The sequence below is a fragment of the Myotis yumanensis genome, unplaced genomic scaffold, assembly GCF_028538775.1.
Source record: "Myotis yumanensis isolate MYYU_CA2020_CCGP unplaced genomic scaffold, mMyoYum1.0.hap1 SCAF_19, whole genome shotgun sequence".
Classification (NCBI taxonomy): Eukaryota; Metazoa; Chordata; class Mammalia; order Chiroptera; family Vespertilionidae; genus Myotis; species Myotis yumanensis.
In genome coordinates this window covers 28,351,764-28,370,810 of record NW_027223770.1, presented here as the reverse complement: position 1 = coordinate 28,370,810, position 19,047 = coordinate 28,351,764, and the positions used below count along the sequence as shown (strand labels likewise).

At 65.7% G+C, this 19,047-nt stretch overlaps 3 protein-coding genes across 3 annotated transcripts in view; 1 reads left to right on the top strand and 2 right to left on the bottom strand.

The window, feature by feature from the left end:
• Nucleotides 1-3,178: 3,178 nt before the first annotated feature.
• NOC4L (nucleolar complex associated 4 homolog) lies at nt 3,179-8,271 on the bottom strand. Its single transcript, XM_070400283.1, has 15 exons — nt 8,152-8,271; nt 7,737-7,857; nt 7,421-7,527; nt 7,064-7,171; nt 6,698-6,847; nt 6,517-6,615; nt 6,380-6,415; nt 6,077-6,127; nt 5,867-5,978; nt 5,641-5,701; nt 5,276-5,386; nt 5,019-5,179; nt 4,839-4,921; nt 4,514-4,627; nt 3,179-4,438 (listed from the first exon to the last, which is right to left on the bottom strand). The coding sequence occupies exons 1-15, from the start codon at nt 8,266-8,268 to the stop codon at nt 4,319-4,321; spliced, it is 1,551 nt and encodes a 516-aa protein (XP_070256384.1). The 5' UTR covers nt 8,269-8,271; the 3' UTR covers nt 3,179-4,318.
• A 220-nt stretch (nt 8,272-8,491) lies between these two features.
• Nucleotides 8,492-14,260, top strand: DDX51 (DEAD-box helicase 51). The gene is given in 16 exon segments (XM_070399937.1): nt 8,492-8,789; nt 8,884-9,035; nt 9,985-10,135; nt 10,326-10,471; nt 10,554-10,625; nt 10,712-10,818; nt 10,944-11,052; nt 11,136-11,281; nt 11,397-11,526; nt 11,528-11,590; nt 11,666-11,781; nt 11,868-11,984; nt 12,088-12,189; nt 12,280-12,343; nt 12,418-12,552; nt 12,777-14,260. Coding segments are annotated over 16 exon segments (1,935 nt in total). The 3' UTR covers nt 12,804-14,260.
• EP400 (E1A binding protein p400) overlaps nt 14,232-19,047 on the bottom strand; it is a 59,951-nt gene continuing 55,135 nt past the window's right edge. Inside the window, 4 exon segments of the mRNA XM_070399936.1 lie at nt 14,232-16,608; nt 17,410-17,487; nt 17,893-18,039; nt 18,633-18,757. Of these exon segments, the coding sequence (XP_070256037.1) occupies nt 16,336-16,608; nt 17,410-17,487; nt 17,893-18,039; nt 18,633-18,757 (623 nt within the window). The 3' untranslated portion in view covers nt 14,232-16,335.

The window sequence follows — 19,047 nt, the reverse complement described above, 5'->3', positions numbered from 1 at the left end:
ACACACATGCTGTCCTGGGGCCTCTAAGACAAGACAGCACTCATGGCTGCGGGGAACAGCACAGGAGAGAAACACTCTCTCCCATCACACCCAGGGCCAAGCACTTACTCCCGCCTCCGGCCTGAGGGTGGGAGCCTCAGGGGCCCCAGGACGGGAGCCACGGCAGGCGGATGCCAAGCTTCCACAGAGCACGCACCCAGCTCCCCCCGCTAGAGGGCCTCCCAGGGCAGAACTATGGGCACCAACCGTTTCCTGGTTTCTCCCCATTCTTTTTTAAAATATATTTTTTTTGATGTCAGAGAGGAAGGGAGAGGAAGATAGGAACATCCATGAGGAGAGAGAATCATGGATTAGGTGCCTCCTGCACGCCCCCCACTGGGGATGGAGCCTGCAACCCGGGCCTGTGCCCTGACCGGGAATCGAACCCTGACTTCCTGGTTCATAGGTTGATGCTCAGCCCCTGAGCCCCGCCGGCCGGGCAGCTCCCCATTCTCACAGCATCACCTGACAAGCAGGCCGGCAGGCTTCCAGGCCACAGGTTTCAGCTGGGAGTGCACCCAGCCTACCAGGTGTCCCCTCGCTGCGTCCAGGTGGGCCCCGTGCTTCCAGAGAGGGCGGGAGCCTGGCTGCCCCCCAGGGAAGGCCCCGCGGTCATTACCCCAGCCGAGTCTCTTTCAGGGCGAGGAGAAGCCCCTCCTGTACTGCCCAGGACCCCAGGTCCCAGGAGGGCGTTTCCCCAAAGGTCAGAGGAGAGAGCAGGACACCGGGGTGGTGTGTGGGTCTCCGTGTCGCTGGGCTGTGAGGTCACAGGGGCCTCCCTGGTTCCCATGACCTGGGGACAGAGAATAATCCTGCACTGCCCTGGCTGGTGGGGCTCAGTGGATAGAGCGTCGGCCTGCAGACTGAAGGGTCCCAGGTTCGATTCCCGGTCAGGGCACGTGCCCAGGTTGTGGCCTGGATCCCCAGGCGGGGGCGTGCAGGAGGCAGGGCACGTGCCCAGGTTGTGGCCTGGATTCCCAGTCGGGGGCGTGCAGGAGGCAGCCGGTCCATGATTCTCTCTCATCATTGATGTTTCTCTTTCTCCCTCCCTCTCTCTGAATTCAATAATAATAATAATAATAATTCTGCACTTTCACCGTCCTCTGTCCTGGGACTCAAGGCAGGTGCCCCTCCCCCGGCACGCTGTCCACGGGACACCCCTCCTCCCCGGCTCCCTGGGGTCCCTGAGCCCCCCCAGCCCTCCGGCTCCTGGCGTCCTGCTGCTGGAAGAAGGTGTCCCACTTTCATCATCCTCAGCAGATAATTCTGCCGGCTCCAACCCAAATCCCCAAAAAGCCCAGCAGCAGCGGGAAGAGGTGAGGGCGGCCAAACGCTGCCCTCGGAGGCCTGGCAGCTGGGGTGCAAGCCCCCAAACTCAGAGTCCCTGACACCCCCTGACGCGGCACCAGGTGAATGAAGGCCAAGGCGTGGGGCCCTCGGCGATCGGCTTCCTCGCGTCGATAAGAGCCGCTTCCCCAGACGCCAAAGTTAATTAAACCGACAGCCTCGGGGAGCCGCGCAGGAACAGCTCCGGGATAAACAAGGCGCGAAGCCTCGTCTGTTATTCCTCTTGCTCTTTTAAGCACCCGACAGTCGTTTCGAAATTAAATTAAACGGCTTATCTGTGCTAATGCAGACGGACAGGCCATCTGTCTCCCGCGACGCCGCCGCTGCCGGCCGCGCCCGCAAACATCAGTCATTTCAGGGCCGTGCGGGCACCGGGCGGAAGTGATGAATCTCCGGCCGGGCCCATTCATCCCAGAGGTCGCAGTCGTGGGCTGTGAGTTCTAGCTTTTCTTATTCTTTGTTTTTTTTTTTTTTTTTCCCAATTGAGCTCAGGGAGGAAGGGAGAGGGAGAGAGAGATAGAAACATCCATGATGAAGGAGAATCATGGGTCGGCTGCCTCCTGCACGCCCCCCACTGGGGATGGAGCCCGCAACCTGGGCCTGTGCCCTGACCGGGATTCTAACCGTGACCTCCTGGGTCATAGGTCAACGCTCAGCCACTGAGCCCCACCAGCCGGGCTCCAGCCCCTCTTTCTCCTCCAGGCCCAGCATGACTGTCCTGCGCTGGCCGAGGCAGGTCGACCCTGGCCCTCTCGGATGGCGGCCGAGCTCTGGCAGAACCCCACCTGCTGGACAGGAAGGCGGGCCCCCCACCCTCCCAGAGCAGCGACTCCAGGCCTCAGACACAGGGCCAACCTAGGCGAGAGCTGGGGAGGCTGTTCTCCTCCCACTGCCAAGCGGGGTTCTCTGACCTGTGACCCCAGGAGCCCGGTGAGGCCCGTGTCCCGGCCCAGCTGCAACTTCGTTCAGCCTGAGAGCAGAGGCCACACGCTCCCGGGCCCCAGCGATTCAGACGTGAAGGCTGACCCCCGGCTAAGCTCAAGCAAAAGCCTGAGGAACAGCCACGCGCTCAGGAAGCTCTATCCTGGGAGTCGGCCGAGATCCACCCAGCAGCGTCTCCCAGGACGGAGGCACCCTGCACCCCGAGGCCTCCCCTGACCGACCCGCGGCCCCTGCAGCCGGGGCCTCGACACGGACCTGGGAGTCAGGACTCCCACCCCGCAGCCTGCGGACCTGACTGCTCTCACGAGCCCCCAGGCTCCCGCTGTCCCACGGCCGCACCGTCAGAGGCCCGGCCTCCTGAGCAGCGGGGACCTGGGAACAGCGCCCTGTGGACACGACAGCTGTCACGAGGGCACACAGTTCCCCGCCTGCTGGAAGGGGCCGGCCGTGGCCCTCACCAGCCCCTGCAGGGGGACAAGCTGTCCTCACGGCCGAGGGGCAGGACCTGCCTCCTGACATTTGTCTGCAGTGGATTTGCTAAGTGACAATCAAGCCCTGGAGCATCGAGTGGCAGCTCCTTACCCAGGATGCATCCTTGTCATTCCTATGTCGCTGGGACTCAACTGCCCGGGGCCCCATTCACCTCCCGACAGGAGACGGATGGAGGGAGGGGACCCTCCCCCCACAGTAGGTGACCAGTGAAGACTGGCCTCTGTGATGCTTCTCCTAAAATTCTGGACCCGGTGTCATGGGAGCAGGGGATGCATGTCAGGGCCAGCCTGACAGGGTTGAGCCGGGCTGAGGCAGGGAAGTGGGAATTGAGAAAAGAAAGAAAGACAGGAAAGCGGGGTCGGGAGGACCCCAGTTCTCTTGATGAACTGAAGCGAGTTTATTAGCCACACAATCCTATTTATACACAACACACTGAATGGGAGGTCTGTCAAGAGGAATGTATTCTTTGTTCCTTTTAATCTCTAAGGGAGAGACACAGCAGAAGGACAAGTTCTCAGTACAGCATATCTCAGTAAAAAGTTACAGACTTCTTGGTAAGCTATCAAAGGCTGTTCTCATTCTACAAATGTTGCTCTCATTCTACTAATAAACGCCATCCAAACAAGTCTGGGAAAACTGTGGGTAAGGATCCCAGCCTTGCTATCCCCTACAGGTGCAAGGACCATGTCAGCTTACATCTGGCCCCCAACAGATGCACAGCAAGAGGTCTCGTGTCCCTGCCCCTGGGGGGTCCCTAACCGAGCAGAGCAGGACCCCGGGAGGGAGGGCGAAGCTTGGTGCACACGCCAGGCCAGCGCCTCAGCCACGGGAAGCAAACTCCATTTTACTTTAAAATGTTTTTATTGGTTTCAGAGAAGAAGGGAGAGGAAGAGAGAAACATCGATGAGAGAGAATCATGGATCAGCTGCCTCCTGCAGGCCCCCCACTGGGGATTGAGCCCCTAACCCGGGCCTGTGCCCCGACCGGGAATCGGACCGTGACCTCCTGGTTCCTAGGTCGACCTCAAGCCGAGCTCCCGCCCGGAGGTGATGGAAGTGGGTCTCTGGGTCAGGGCCCCGCCCCTGGGCCGGCTGGTGAGGAGGAGGGAGATGTTGGTGTCGTTGGGCTCAAGCCCGGAAAGGGTGTCTGACAGGGGCTGGCTCCTCGGGACAGGAAGTTGCTGAGCCACAGGGAGGGGGCCGCCCAGACTGGCAGCAGCCGGAAGACACTGCTGCTGCACTGGAGGGACGGGGGATGGGGAGGGCCAGGCGCCGGGACTGCTCCGTGGTGGGGCCACCGGGAAGGAGCCTGAGTCAGGGCCCCTGTCAGCTCTGGGGATGAACCCCTGGCACATGGGAAGGAAGCACCCCTTGCTGTCCCCTGCTGGGCGGGGCTCTGTGGACTCAGCCCCAGGGGGAGCCAGGCCCCTGCCCGCCCGCCCACAGCCCACCTGAGTCGCTCCTACAAAACCACTTGTTGGGGGGAGGGGGGCCCGGGGTCAGCTGAGTGTGAAGTGCTGGGCGCAGAGGTCATCACGCCGGCCCAGCAGGCCCTGCGCGGGGATGAACTCCAGCGGCACCGCCTCGGGCCCCTTCTTCTTCAGGTCTCGCTCGAAGATCTGCGAGGACAGGCAGACGGACGCTCTCACTCGGGACTTCCGAGCCCGCCCCCCTCCCCACAGCCCGGCCCTCACCTCGAAGGCGGTGAGCTCCAGGAGGGGCGCGATGCTGGCCTCGGGCACAGACAGCGCCTGGTTGATGACGCTGGCAGCCTTGGACACCTCGGGGTGGTAATGCCGCTGGAGCGCCTGGAGGGCACGCGGGCTGTCACCCCCCGTGGCTGGCTCACCTCCCAGCACCCCACATTGGGGACAGAGTGGCGGCTCCAGACAGAGGTCGGGGTGCCCCCGGGTAACCAGGGTGACAGGGAGGGCGGGGTGGAGGGAGCAGGGACATGTGGGTGTGGGGGCAGGTGGGCAGCTCGGGGTGGTGGGATGGGACCCGGCGGCCGGGCCTCACCTGCAGCTCCCACAGGGAGCTCTCCAGGGCTCGGCTCTGGGCTGGGTCTTCCTCGTCGGGGTCGTAGGGGTCGGCGTCCAGCTCTAGGGACAAGACAGACCCAGACCTGTGCTCCTCCTGCCCCTGCCCCTGCCCCTGCCCCACACCGGCCGCCTGTGGGCCCAGCCCGTTGGCACTCACCAGAGCCCCGCGGCCGGTGCACGAGGACGCGGCAGGCCGGGTGTCGACGCAGCAGGTTGCAGATGAAGGGCAGGACCATGAGCAGGGCCTCGGGCGGCGCCGTCAGGGCCAGGCGGGCCAGGCGCTTGGCAAAGGCAGCCACCAGGTAGGCGGGCAGGTGGCTGGAAGGAAAAGCGGGCGTGAGACCTCGCACCCTGCACACCAGCCCCTCCCGGCCCGTCTGCAGCCCCGGGGACCCTGTGCCTCCAGACGCTCACGAGGACGACAGGAAGAGGTCGGCCAGATGGAAGAAGCGCGCCCGGTACTTGACGTGGAAGACGGACGGGTCCAGGAGGCCGTAGAGCTTACGGTAGAAGTCGGGGTACTCCCTGTGGGTGTGGGAGTGAACGAGGGAATGAGGCACGTGGGGGAGCAGCGGGTGAGTGAGGGCAGCACGTGGGGGTAAAAGCACGAAGCAAGCAGACAGGTCGGGGCCCCAGGGAACCACAGTCCTGGGGCTCAGCCCCCTCCCACCCTCCCCCAGGGGCTCCTGAAGCTGCCTGACCCTGGTCAGAGCCGGGGGTGGGGGGGGTGGGGCTGGGGGCAGAAGAAAGGCCTGCATTCCCCCCAGATGGACACTCACAGGTTGTGCTCATGAATCAGGATAAAAAGTCCATTCAAGGCCAGGAGGCTGATGGCGCCCCCTGCAGACAGACACACAGCCATGGAGCTGCACCCACACTCCAGGGTCCTGGAGCTGCTGCCCACAGGCCCGCCCGGCCCCTTCCGTCTCACAAGGGAGGAAAGGGACCCCCAGCACCCACCCTGCCTGGTCGGCCCGTCGCAGCCCCCCTGGGCGCCCCGCTCACCGATGTCGTAGGCGCGGGTGAGGAAGTCGATCATGAGGCTGGGCTGGGCCAGGTGGGGCAGGATGGACTCATGCATGATCACCAGCACCTTCTTGTAGAGGCTGAGGGGCAGCTGGGGGGGGAGAGGAGAGAGGGAGCGGGTCAGGGCTCTGTCTGCCACACCCAGCACAGGCCAGGCCCAGACTGGAGCCTGCTCCCCCCAGGCCCTACCTTGTGCTTGAGGAAGCCGAGCCACATCAGCTGGAAGGCTTTCCTGTGCTCCTGTGCGTGGGGGAAGGGTTTCAGGCTGCACGTGCTGCTGCCCAGCCGGGTCCTCCCCCGCCCGCTCCGCCCCCAACGCCCCCCCAGCACGGACACGTGACGCTCCAGGCAGCCTGGGGCCTCCTTGCCCCCAGGGTCCTCTGAGTGACCCAGGGGCTGTCCTTCTCCCCAAGTCCCACACCTGCTGCCTGAGGCCGCACCCCAGGACGAGGCCTGTTCCCAGGGAGGCCCCCGCCCTCCGGAGCATCTCACCTTCAGATGAGTGACCTTCCACTTGTCCGACAGCTCTGCGAGGGAGAGGGCAGGGAGGCGACCGCTCGTGAGGCTGGGGGGGTCAGGGCCCTGGTGCCCCGCCTGCCCGCCTGCAGGCCCACCCGGGACGCTCACCCCGTGCGCTGCACGTAGAAGTTAGCGATGTCGCTCTCCTGGCGGGGCAGGCTCACGGCAGACAGCAGCGTGAACACGTTGTTCCAGAAGGTGAGGGGCACCTGCCGGAGACTGGGCCTGAGCGCCTGGGCTCCGCACGCCCGCCCGCCCCCGCCCCCAGCTGTGGGGCTCCCGCCAGCTCACCTCGGGGTGTGCGTTGGCAACCCTGGCCACGGTGTCTGCGGCCGCCTGCATCGTGTGGTAGCGCACGTCATCATGCTCCAGGTACTGGCAGAACTGGGAGAGGAGCAGCGCGCAGTCCTCCTCCAGGGACAGCAGGCCGTCCACCACTGCCTGGCCGGGCCGGGGAGAGCAGGTGAGCGCTTCTCCCCAGGATGGCCAACCCGGGCCGAGCCCACACAGCACAGCCCCGCAACCAAGGACGGCCCCAGAAGCCCCCCCGAGCGGCAGCCTACCCCCCTCCTCCCCGAGGCAGGATGGGGCAGAGCACCACACTGAACAGCCTCCCGTCCGGCCAGAGGTCCGCCGGGACCCCCAGGCGCCCCTCACCTTGAAGAGCTGGCGGGGAAACAGGTAACTGCCCTCCCACTTGGGCTTCTCCAGGGGGTGCGCCCCTTCCAGCTGCACGAACTTCATGAGGGTACTGAGGGCCAGCTCCTGGGGAGAGGGGGGCAGTGGCCGCGGTGCCCCGGCAACACGTCCCCTTCCCGTGGACCGGCCCACAGAGCTCCCCCGGAACTTCAGCCTGACTGTCCACGAGAGGGCAGAGCCACCCCCCCAACCAGCCAACAAAAAGGAACAAGTGCAGGAAGACAAGCGCCCAGCCTGTGTGCTCGGAGAGGCTCGTGGCTGGGGTGCAGGGGACACTCAGGGCGAGAAGAGAAGGTCGGGGTCCCCAAGACTCACCTTGACCTGGAAGGAGGGATGGGCCAGGAGCTCGGCCAGGCGGTTGCAGCAGCTCTGGTAACGGTGCCGCATCCACACCTTGTACTTCCGCGTGGCCCCCTGGGACCCTGCCGTGGGCGAGGGTGGTCAGCCCAGCCAGGCACACAAGTGGGAACCATAGGCCACCATGGCCCCCAGCCAGAGAGAGAGAGAGAGAGAGAGAGAGAGAGAGAGCATCGCCTTCCCCAAGGGTAAGCCCTGTGAAGAGGTCTTGGGGGGCTCATTACGTCTCCCTCCACCCTCGCCAGAGACGAGGCTGGGCCCCCAGGACATTCACCTGCCATGACGGTCTCCTCCGGGGGCAGCTGGCCCACGAACAGCTCCCCGCGCTCCAGCAAGGCCCCGAACAGGCGGCTGCAGGCGCGCACCGCATCCTGGATCTCCTCGGGGTCCTCCGACTGCGGGGAGAGGCCGGCCTCAGGGACCCCGCGGGACACGGGGGCCCCACGCACGTCCCCACTGGGGCGCCCGACCCATCGGACCGCAACCTTGACCCCGGCGGGACTCTCCGTCCCACCTCTGCCGAGCCTCCCACCGGACCCTCCGGCCCGGGAGCCCCGCGGGACGAGAGAAGGCCCCCCGGTGAAACCCTGGGCCCCGCCTTGCAGCGTCTCTCCCCGTCCGAGCCCGGACTCCCCCGCGGGGCCCGCCTTTCGGCCTCGGACCCCGCGATCGCCGCCCGCCCGCCTCACCTGCAGCACCGCCAGGATGTCGAACACGGCGTTGGCCTCCGCGCGGCTCGCCAGCACCGCCTCCAGCAGGCGGCCCAGCGCCCGGCGCGCGCTCCGGGGGCCGCGGACGCGCTCCATGCCGCCGCCCCACGCGGGAGATGCCCCGACTCACGCGCCGCCTTCCGGCGCAGCCCTGACGTCACGGCCCGCGCCTCCGCGTCGGCGCTGCACGCCGGGACGCGCCCCGCCCCCTGCCGGCGCTCCACCTATGAGAGACTGGGAAGCAGGCCCCTCCCATGACGTCATAGACGCGCGCCGGAGTCGCGCCTTTGCCGTCACCGCCGCGCGCCCGGCCGCAGACATGGCGCTCTTCCATGTGGCGCGGTATGCGGGGCCCGAGGCGGCCGGGGCGGAGGCGGAGGCGGAGGCGGACGGCCGGGCCCGCGCGCTGCTGGAGCGGCTGCAGTGCCGGGCCCGAGAGCGGCAGCGGCAGCAGCAGTCGCGGCCGCAGGAGCCCGAGGAGGCCGCGCAGACCGAGGGCGCGGCGGGCAGGCGGCGGCGGCGGCGGCCGCGGAGGTGCAAGGGCGGCGGGGCGCCCGGGAGCCCGCAGGCCCCGCGCAGCAAGCGGCGGAGAGAGGCGGACGAGGAGGCCGGCGCAGGTGGGCCCGGCGGGGCGCGGGGGGGACGGCGCGCGGACCCGGGACCTGGGTCGGCTGGAGGCTGACGCGCCGCCGGCCCGGCTTCTGCCCGCAGAGAGCAGCGAGGAGGCGCCGCGGGAGGGCAGCGTGGACGCCGAGGCCGCGGGGCCGCCCGGGACCCCCGGAGAACAGCCCCCCGGCGAGGCCCGTGGGGCCCCTGCCCACGCTCTGCTGCTCGGGGGCTTCGGGAGGAGCAGGGCGCCCAAGGTGAGCGGCCTGGAGGTGGGAGGGCCGGGCCGGGGTGGGAGCTGCAGGGCTGGGTGGCTGTCAGTCCAGCGGGGCTTCGCGGGGGAGTTGGGAGGAGGGCGCCTGAGCCTCCGGGCGTCCATCAGTGAGCAGGTGGAGGAGCTGCGTCTCAGCTCGCATCTTGCAGGATTTTTTGTTGATCATCCTCATCCGGCGACATTTTTTCCATTGGTTTTTTTTTTCTAGAGAGAGTGGGAGGGGCTTGGGAGAGAGAAACACGGATGTGAGAGAGACACATCCATCGGTTTCCTCCCCCACGCGCCCCGCCCCGCCTGGGCAGGGATGGAGCCTGCAGTCCAGGTCCCTGCCCTGGCATCGACGCCTTGACCCTTCCGTGTGTGGCCTGACGTTCTAGCCACTGAGCAACACCAGCCAGGGCCTATTTCTCCTGGTCTGGTCGCTGTGGCTGGGACTTCCGGTGCTGTGTTGAATAGGAGCGGTCATTCCTGCTCTCCTCGGAGTGTGAACTGGGTCACCACGCCCGTGGCCACGGCACAGGGTTCTGTCAGGGCACGTGTGGGGTCCCCCGGGAGCCGTCTGGTTAAGGTGGGGGGGGGCGTGTGCCAGGTAGAGGCTGTGGGGCAGCGATGAGCTTGGTGTGTGAGGACAGAGGTTTAAGTCTGGGGTGTGGCCACTGATGGAGGTGAGGTCAGGGCAGGTGAGTGCCGGGTGTCGGGGGGCCTGGCAGGTTCTGCCCGGTGTGGACGCGTGGACGTGAGGGGAAGCCCGCAGGCGGATCTGCTCTGGGAGCGGCGCCCAGGTGTGTCTCCTAATTCCTCAGAGGCTGTGTGGGACGTGGGTCAGGGGGAACCGGGGGGGAGCCAGGACGCCAGGGAAAGCCTCTGCGGCCACGCTCCCGGGCGAGGTGGGGAGCAGTCACCTGGCCTCTGTTTCTCACCTTTTGCAACAGGTCCAGCCTTTCCTGCCGACGTGGCTGGCCGAGCCGAGCTGTCTCGGGAGGAACGTCACTGAAGACCTGGTGCCTATCGAGGACGTCCCGGAAGTCCACCCTGACCTGCAGAGGAAGCTGCGCGCCCACGGCATCTCGTCCTACTTCCCAGGTGCTCCAGGGGGCCGGGGGCCGGGGTTCCTCCGGAGCCATGCCAGGCCACAGGGGGCAGCCCTACATGGGCACAGCGTCTGGTGCTCCCTCGGGAGAGCACTCCAGCTTGGAGGTCACAGATTGGCCCTGGTCCCTGTGCTGATGGGGTGCTCCTGCCCGAACCTGACCGGCCCTCCTCCCCGCTGCAGTCCAGGCGGCGGTCATTCCTGCTCTCCTAGAGAGTGCGGCCCAAGGGTTCCTCGTGGCCAGAGGCGGCTACCAGCCCAGGGACCTCTGTGTTTCTGCCCCGACGGGCAGTGGGAAGACCCTGGCCTTTGTCATCCCCGTGGTGCAGGTGAGCGCGAGGGCCCCTCCCTCCTAGCAGGCTGGCGGGCGGAAGCCAGCTCTGCTCACACAGTGGCCCCCCTTGCCTACAGGCCCTGCTGCAGCGAGCTGTGTGCCAGGTTCGCGCCCTGGTTGTGTTGCCCACTAAGGAGCTGGCCCAGCAGGTACGAGGACCCCGTGCCTGGGGTCACCCCAGAGTCCTTTCACTGGCGTGACCCCTCAGGCCAGGCGGTGACACGGCCTCTTGCAGGTGAGCAAAGTATTCAACGTCTACACCGACGCCACGCCTCTGCGCGTCGCCCTGGTCACCGGGCAGAAGTCGCTGGCCAAGGAGCAGGAGAGCCTCGTCCAGAAGACGTAGGTCCTGCTGGGCACGGGCCCTGGGGAGGCGGGTGCAGGAGGGCACAGCCCCGTGTGGCCCTGGCCGCAGGCGCCCGGATCGGGGGCAGTGGGGCCTCGGCTGAGCGCTCTCTGCTCTGCAGGGTGGACGGCTTCCGCTGCCTGGCTGACATCGTGGTGGCCACTCCCGGCCGCCTGGTGGACCACGTGGACCAGACCCCGGGGTTCAGCCTCCAGCACCTCCGCTTCCTGGTAGGCTGCCCAACCCACCCAGGGGAGGCCTGGGCTGGCTGACGCCAGCTTCACCCACCGGAGCCCGGCCTCCTCGCCTGCAGGTCATCGACGAGGCCGACCGGATGATAGACAGCATGCACCAGTCCTGGCTCCCACGGGTGGTGGCGGCGGCCTTCCCTGGGGAGGGCGCCAAGGACCCCTTCGCTCTGCTCCAGAGACGGCAGCCCCAGGTCGTGACCGCTGCCAGGTACTGGTCCCTGCCCTGCCCTGCCCTGCCCTGGGGGAGCGCCCGGTCCGGTCTGTCGGGGTCATGAGGACGGGCGGCCAGGCCCAGGCTCGCCTCAGCGTCTGTGCCCTTCCAGCACCTGCTGCCCTCAGATGCCTCTGCAGAAGCTGCTCTTCTCGGCCACGCTGACCCAGAACCCTGAGAAGCTGCAGCAGCTGGGCCTGCACCAGCCCTGGCTCTTCTCCACGCGGCCAGCGCGCGGGGGCCCCGGGGGACGCTGATGAGGACGTGGACTCGGGGGGGAAGTACACCTTCCCTGCAGGGCTCTCGGTGAGCTGGGTGCCCGGGTAGGGAGGGTGGCGCCCGGGCGCTGGGGGCCGAGCCAACCGCGTGCTGTCTCCCCAGCACCACTATGTGCCCTGCCGCCTGCGCGCCAAGCCCTTGGTCGTCCTGCACCTGATCCTGCACCTGGGTTTCTCCAGGATCCTCTGCTTCACCAACTCCCGGGAGAACTCCCACAGGTGAGGCAGGGGGTGAGCAGCGCAGGGCGGGCGGGGGGAGGCGGGGTGCTGGCCCTGGCCCTGGCCCACCCGGCTTTCCCCCCCAGGCTCTTCCTGCTCGTCCAGGCGTTCGGGGGCGTGACGGTGGCCGAGTTCTCCTCCCGCTACGGGCCCGGCCAGAGGAAGGGGATCTTGAAGCAGTTTGAACAGGGAAAGATTCAGCTGTGAGTGCCCTGGGAGGGTGCTCGCTCCTGGTGCCTGCCTGGCCCCCAGTAGGGGGCGGTGTTCCAGTCTCAGGCGGGTCCCACACCCCTCGTTTCTCAACAGCCTCATCAGCACAGACGCCACCGCCCGCGGCATCGACGTGCAGGGGGTGCAGCTGGTGGTGAACTACGATGCCCCCCAGTACCTGCGGACCTACGTGCACCGGTGAGGGGCTGTGCTTGGATTGGGGTGCGGGGGAGGGGGGAGACTGTGGAGGGCTGGGGGCCCCTCTCGAGTGTCTGTGCTTGGTCTCAGGGTGGGAAGAACTGCTCGTGCTGGGAACACCGGACAGGCCTTCACGCTGCTCCTCAAAGTGCAGGTCAGGCGAGGACTGGTCGGGAGGCGGGGCAGGGGAGGTGGGAGCCCCTTCTCGGAACTTCATGCTCCCCCCAGGAGAGGAGGTTCCTCCGGATGCTGACTGAAGCCGGGGTCCCCGAGCTGGAGCGGCACGACACCCCCAGCGAGCTCCTGCAGCCGCTGGTCCCGCAGTACGAGGAGGCCCTGTCCCAGCTGGAGAGGGCCGTCAAGGTGAGGCCCTGGCGGTTCTGGGAGCACTCAGGCTGCTGGCAGCAGGACTCGGACAGAGAGCAGGTCCCGGGCCTTTAGCTTCCTGGCTGAGGGCAGGAGACCCTGGACCTGGGGTGGAGGTGCAGGGCCCAGGAGGGGTGCTGGGTGTCTCCTCTTAGAGTTGGGGGCTGGGTGGGTCGCACACTCGTGAGGGGCCTGAGCTGAGCTGCTGCCTCTCCCCCCAGGAAGAATGGAGGCAGAAGGCGGCCTAGGCTGGGCTCTGAGGACGATGGGACCGAGCCTGGGCGGACAGGCCTCCTGGAGGAGCCCCAGCGCACTGCCTGCTCAGCCCACGCCCAGGCGAGGCCCTTTGTCACGGCACCAGGCCTGGCCAGAGGCGGCCAAGCACACACGGGTCTGCCTCTGATCGGTTGCTCCTCTGGGGCTGGAGCGGATGGTTCGGACGGACCCAGAACCGACAGGTGGCCTCTGTCCTGTGGGTGAGGTTGGCCCTGAGCCGAGGTTTGGACTTCAGCTCGTCTACGCCTCTGTGTGCTCCCATCTTGCATTGGGAACGTGCCCCCACCACGCCGCGTGCAGAGTAACGAGCGCGAGGCTCTGGTGACTGACTGAAAACCGGCTTCCGAGCCCTGACCCGCTGCTCATGCTGACGCGAAGGCGGACTCAAGAAGGGACGCGCTGGTGTCTACCTCTGCGCCGAAGGTCATGGTTCACTCGAGCAGAACAGCTGGTCCCAGGCTCTCGGGTGGACACGGCAGGGACGGGGCAGGAGGCAGAGGCACTGGGCCTCAGCAGAGACCATCCGTGTCCCGGCGCTTGTACTGAGCCAGCTCACTGGCCACAGTCCCGCCCACACCACCCCTGGCACGCGAGGCCCGGGGCACAGGGCCGGGTGGATGGAGCCACCAAGCGTGGAGCCGGCTCACTCGTGCTCTGGCATCTGGAATGCAGGCCCCTGCAGCCATCACGCCGCCTCCCTCAGCGGGGGGCCTTGAGCCTGGGGGGGGGGCGGCCTGCATCTGACTTGAGGCTGCTGGCTTGGGGCCTGGGCCGGCCCGGAACCCAGTGTGTGCGCTGCCTTCTGTGGGGCCACCTGAGCCTGAACGTGGGGGACCCTCTTGCAGGACGACGCTGCTCTCAAGGTCTGAGGAAGGCTTCCCTCTGATTCCTGAACGTTCTTATCCGTGAACGGAGCTTTGGCTCTGCCTTGTAACCAAAGGCCTATTAACGTGATCTCCCCGACAAAAAAATGTGCCCCAATACAAAGTTAAGTGCCGGGAGCCCTGGCCGATTTGGCTCAGTGGCTAGAGTGTCGGCCTGTGGACTGAAGGGTTCTGGGTTCGATTCCAGTCAGGGCACATGCCCAGGTTGTGGGCTCAATCCCCAGTAGGGGGCGTGCAGGAGGCAGCCGATCAATGATTCTCATCATGGATGTTTCTATCCCTCCCTCCCCCTTTGTCACAAATCAATAAAAATATATTTTTTAAAAAGTGCAACGCGTGTGAGACCTGTGGCTGCTCTGGAGTCCGCTGCGCGAAGGGGGTCGCAGCCCCGGCTTGTTTCCTGTCCCCCCTCAGCCTGCGCCCCCCCCGCCGGAGCCTCACCAAGCCCTTTGCCAAGTGCCTGAAAGAAACCACCAGCATCTTCCACTACTTTTCTACGAGACAAGACGAAAAACATACGAAAAAGACTTTTATTATGCCTGGGGGGGGGGGGGGGGGTATCAGTGCTCTTCAAAACCCTACTGTTCAAGTACAAATGATTGTTTACAAAGTATTTACATCCTCAGTCGTTTCATCTTAAACACAACAACTTGGTTACAACACTTAACAAAAAACCCTAACGGTCGCAAAAGGAACGCATCTGCGCGTGCGGACCAGCTCCTCCTTCCCGTCGGACCCGTCTCCTAGGGAAGCCTGCCCCGGGGGGCAGCTCGAGTGGTCAGTCCTGCGGGGTCTGCATCCGAGAGCTCCCTCGTTACAGTGTCTGCAGAAGCCTGGTCCCAGGCAGCACGATGGGGGAGGCCCCGGAAGAGCCTGTGAAACCCATTCTAGCTTCAGTGTGGACTTTGGAAGGAGGGTTTTTACCTCCGTGACCACTGACGAGGTCGGGTGGCCTGTGATGGGACGAACCCAGCAGAACAGGACAACCTTCTGTCCCACATCTCGCCTCGGAGTGGCTGAAGGAGGCACCCGAGCGAGGCTCTCCCTCCGCAGAGCAGCTGCGCTCCACCCGGCCGGCAGCGGCCTTCCCTGCTGGCTCTGCCCAGGAGCTCCTGCCCAGCTCTGTCCAGGGCAGCCGAAGTGCGTCACCAGTGCCCCTGAGGGACGGCGAGCACCCTCGGGAGGACGGGAACGCAAACTGCACAACAAGCCGGAAACACGGCCTCTGTGCTGTGCCCTGCAAGCGAGGAGGAGGGCGAAGAGCAGGCTGCCTCCCAGTGACAAGGCGGGGCCCTCTCGGCGCCGTCCTGCCTGCCGGCCGGTAGCGAACAGAACCCACAGGCCTGGCTGACGGTCCTGTTTCCATACGTTCAGCTCACTGAAATGTTAAATAAATACCTTCCCTTTCCAACACCTGATTTTTTACTTTCCTCCAAATGTCGCACAAGAGTTTTACTCACTGGCTCCCCTAAGTGTCGCCGCCCTGCTGTCCACACAAACGGAGGGAAACCAACAACGGATAGAGCCGTCCCTGCCAGTGAGCGGTTCAGTGGGGAAGGGAGCAGAGATGGTCCCGCGTCTCCCAGGCGCTGCAGCTCATCTCCGCACACGGACCTAACAGAGCCGACCTGGACCGAGTCGGACGCCCCGAGCAGGGAGGCGTCCTTGGAGTGCAGTGTGCGTGGCGAGCACTGCAGCCGCCGCTGCCATCTCGCCAGAGAAGACACAGACGCAAGTGCAAACACGGGGCCTCTGCCCTCGGCCAGGGTTCACCCTCACACAACCACGATGGCACCTGCCTGCTTGTGTGGGAGGCCCTGGCCCAGAAACCTGAGGTCTCGTCTACGGGAAAGAGCCACAGCAGACCACTGTGTGAGCAGGTGCCCAGCTCTGCAGACAGGCCGGGCCGGGCGGGGCCTGAGCCAGGGGAGCGGTGACAGGCACCTCTCCCGGAGCCCCACGCGGCTGTGACACCTGCCTGGGCCCGACCAATGGAGACCAGGGCTCAGCTCCTGAGCTGCCTCAGCGCCAAGTCCGACAGCTGGGAAGGACGGAGGTGCGTGGGGATGGGGAGCGGCTGGAAGGCGCCTCCTGCATGGAAACGAGTCACCCGGGCTGCTCTTTGGAATGGAAGTTCAACCCCAGCGTCGGCCCTCCACGCGAGCTGGTACGCGGACCTGCTTCGATGGCACGGGACCAGACGGCTCCTTTGAAGGTCCCAGGAGTCACACGTAGAGAAGGAAGCAGCCACCCTGGCCGTCCCGGATCTGAGCTGACCGACCTCAGGTGGCCTCTCCTCCCAGGACCAGGATGCATTTCGCGTTGGGTCTAAAGAACCACAGAGGCCGACGCTGTGCTGCCCAGACCGTGTTTACGACTCACGGTCTGAGTCACCCATGATGTGCGGCCCTGGAGGCGCTGGAAGGTGGAAGGACCCGGAGAAGCTGCCGAGGCGCCTCCTGCTGTCGCACAGAAGCTGCGGCCCGAGAGCGCTGCACGGGCGGCTCCCCTCGCCGCAGCGTCAGGGGCTGGACACGGCCCCCAGTTCCACAGGACGTGGCCCTGCCCTCCTGGCCCGACGGAGCCCTGCTCGGTGGCGGCCCGAGGCCCGCTTTCCTGACTAGGGGCAGGGAGGCTTGGTGGGCGTCTTTAACCGGACGGCAGGGACGCGCATTTGTAGCTTGGGCTGCTGGCTGGGGCTGTCAGCGCCGGCCGGCACCTGCGTGGGGGTGGGGACGCCCGGGGTCTGCAGCTGGGCCGCCGCCGTGGTCACCACCTGCTGCTGCAGGAGCTTCTGCTGGACGGCCTGGGCGGCCGCGGTCACTGCGGGGATCACCTGGACCTGCGGCCCCGCTGCCGCCGCCTGGGTGAGCGTCACCGTCTGCGGAGAAGCCTGAGCCAAAACAGAGACACGTCACCGAGGCGTGCAGACCGAGCGGCAGGACAGACCCCAGGCTCCGGGCCGGGAAGGGGTAGGAACTTAATGAGCACGAATTCTTTGGAGACACGTGAGGACTGCCCCGCATGTGGAAGCAGGGCCTCTGGCCTTTAACCCAACGAGTAGAAAACGACACCTCTCGGGCTAGAGCGATGCCCTGGGAGGCGAGGGCTGAGGGCCGGGACTGGTGGTGGTGGTGACATTCAGCCTTTACTGCCAGGCGGTCCCTTGAGCCACGCGGCTTGAACGTGCACGTGGAATCTGCTAAGTGGGCAGCAGTCGAGGCTGGGGCGGGGGGGTGGGGGGGTGGGAAGGGTATGTGGAGGGCAGACTAAGTCAGACACTCTCAGCTGCTCGGCTGGTGCGAGCCCTACACCCACGTAGTTCAAGGGTCAACGTCTTTGATTCCTTGAAATGCACACTCCAGTGTGATTCTGAAAACAAGGGTGTTTGAGAGGAAATCAATGTCACAGCAGCCCGTCGGGCAGTCAGGAGGGCTGTCCCCCGTCATGGTGTTGGCGCCTGTAGCTTCCCTGCCACCAAGGACACCCGGCATTGCTGGCTGCAGCTCTGATCCTCCGGGACCTTTGGCCCTGAGTCTGCTGGTGTCTTGTATATGAAAATCAAAGTGATTCTCTCATCATCAGAATCCTGCTTCCTCAGGAGGAAAACCAAGAACTCTTTCATTTGGACACACGGAGGCTGCTGAGAAGCCCCCGGGGGACCTTCCCAGGCAGCTGCCCTCTCCGCACCTACCTGCTGGGAGGCGGAGGCGACCTGCGGGATGCCGGGCACCGGGCTCTGCTGCGGCACAACCTGAGGGAGCTTGGCAACCTTGGGCAGAACGAGAAGAGCCAGGGGCAGAGCTCAGAGCGTTCGCACAGAAAGACGCCCTTCCTTCCCTTCTCGGTCATTCATTTCAGAAAACCAGGCGACAGGAAAGAGCCTTCCCCGAGTGGGCTCGCCTGGCCCGAGAGAAGACCTCATGCTGCGTGCTGACCCCTCCTGGTCTGCAGCCCATGTGACCTGGTCTCACACTTTCTATGAGGACGAAGGAGGGAGGGACACCGTCTAGCCGTTCACGGGTCTCAGAGCCCCTTCTTCAAGTCTGGGCGACACTCCAGGTTGGGAGGGGGGCCCACAGGTGAAGTGACTCAGGCCAAGGAAGCTGTGCGGCCCCGCCCTGCCCTGGGCGCCTGCGGCCCCTGCAATCCAGCGCGTGCGCTGGCTCCTGCTCACCTGGATCTGGGTCTGCACCTGCTGCGTCCCGGCCAGCTTCTGCGCCTGGGAGATGGGTGTGGTGAGAAACTGGGTTTTCAGGGCTGGCTGGGTGGCATAGGTGACCTTCTGTGGCTGGCCCTGCGCAGCAATCTGCTGGGCGGTGATCTGAAGAGAGACGCCCAGGGTTAGAGCCACAAGGCTGTCCCCTCGCAACTGCAGCCCCGGCCACTAGTCTCTCCTGAGTCCCCTCGCCCGGAGGTCAGCCTACTGAGCAGGAGTTTGCTTTGGGGCCTCAATCAGTTCAGTGCTGCCTCCCCCAAACTTCCGAGTCAGAGAGACGCTGACGGGCCTCCTTCACGTTAGGCCGTCTCCCCCTCCCCTCTTGAGCACACACAGGACCAGGTCCCCGCCTGGGTCCTCGGTTCTGTGCACTAGCGCCCAGGTGGGTCACACACTTCCCCAAACCCTGTGGCCCTTACCAGCCATGCAGCCCACAGCCCGAGTCCTCACTGTTCCCCAAAAGCCCGCAGTGAACACAGCTCCCCATCTCATACCCCCCTCCGCCCCGGGGCCTTGGAGCAGCACCAACATCCAGGCCACCCTCTGTGCAGCCCAAATGCACGCCCTTGGGGTCCCCTGTGTGGGTGTCAGGCAGCGAGGCAGGGCCCATTCGGACCCCGTCCTCTGTGCCCTGTGCCTAGTGGCAGGGCCCGGCTCAGCACAGACAGGGTGACCCCAGAGCCCGCAGGAGCCAGTACCTTCTGCTGGACGGCGGCCGGGCCCGGGGCGGCCTGCGGCTGGATGGCCTTCTGCTGCTGCACAGCCTGCTGCTTGAGCTTCAGCAGCTGCTGCACGTGCACGGGCTGGGCCACCACGGTCTGTCCTGCGAACACCATCGAGTGGGTGAGTCAGGCGTGGAGGCAGGCTCACCCTGCGTTCCCCGCGCTTCCCTAAGTCACTGCCTGCTACAGAGAACGGCACCCTGACCCTGCAAGACAGACAGGCACCTCCTACACACACCCGAGGTGCTCTTCGGCCACCAGGACGCTCAAAGCAGTGACTGTCACCTTTCCCTCCTGGCACACAACAGTACCGCTCACCGAACTGACAGAAAAACAGGCAGTTTTGATTCTTTCACAGCGACGGCTTTTACTGTTGGTTGTCAGTTTTTTA

What these genes read in the sequence shown, in the direction of transcription:
- NOC4L (XM_070400283.1), bottom strand. Translation starts at nt 8,268, where the DNA reads ATGGAGCGCGTCCGCGGCCCCCGGAGCGCGCGCCGGGCGCTGGGCCGC. An exon ending in ACATCCTGGCGGTGCTGCAG is followed by an intron (nt 7,858 to 8,151) that starts GTGAGGCGGGCG and finishes CTCTCCCCGCAG; the next exon opens with TCGGAGGACCCCGAGGAGAT. An exon ending in CACCCGCGCCTACGACATCG is followed by an intron (nt 5,702 to 5,866) that starts GTGAGCGGGGCG and finishes GTCTGTCTGCAG; the next exon opens with GGGGCGCCATCAGCCTCCTG.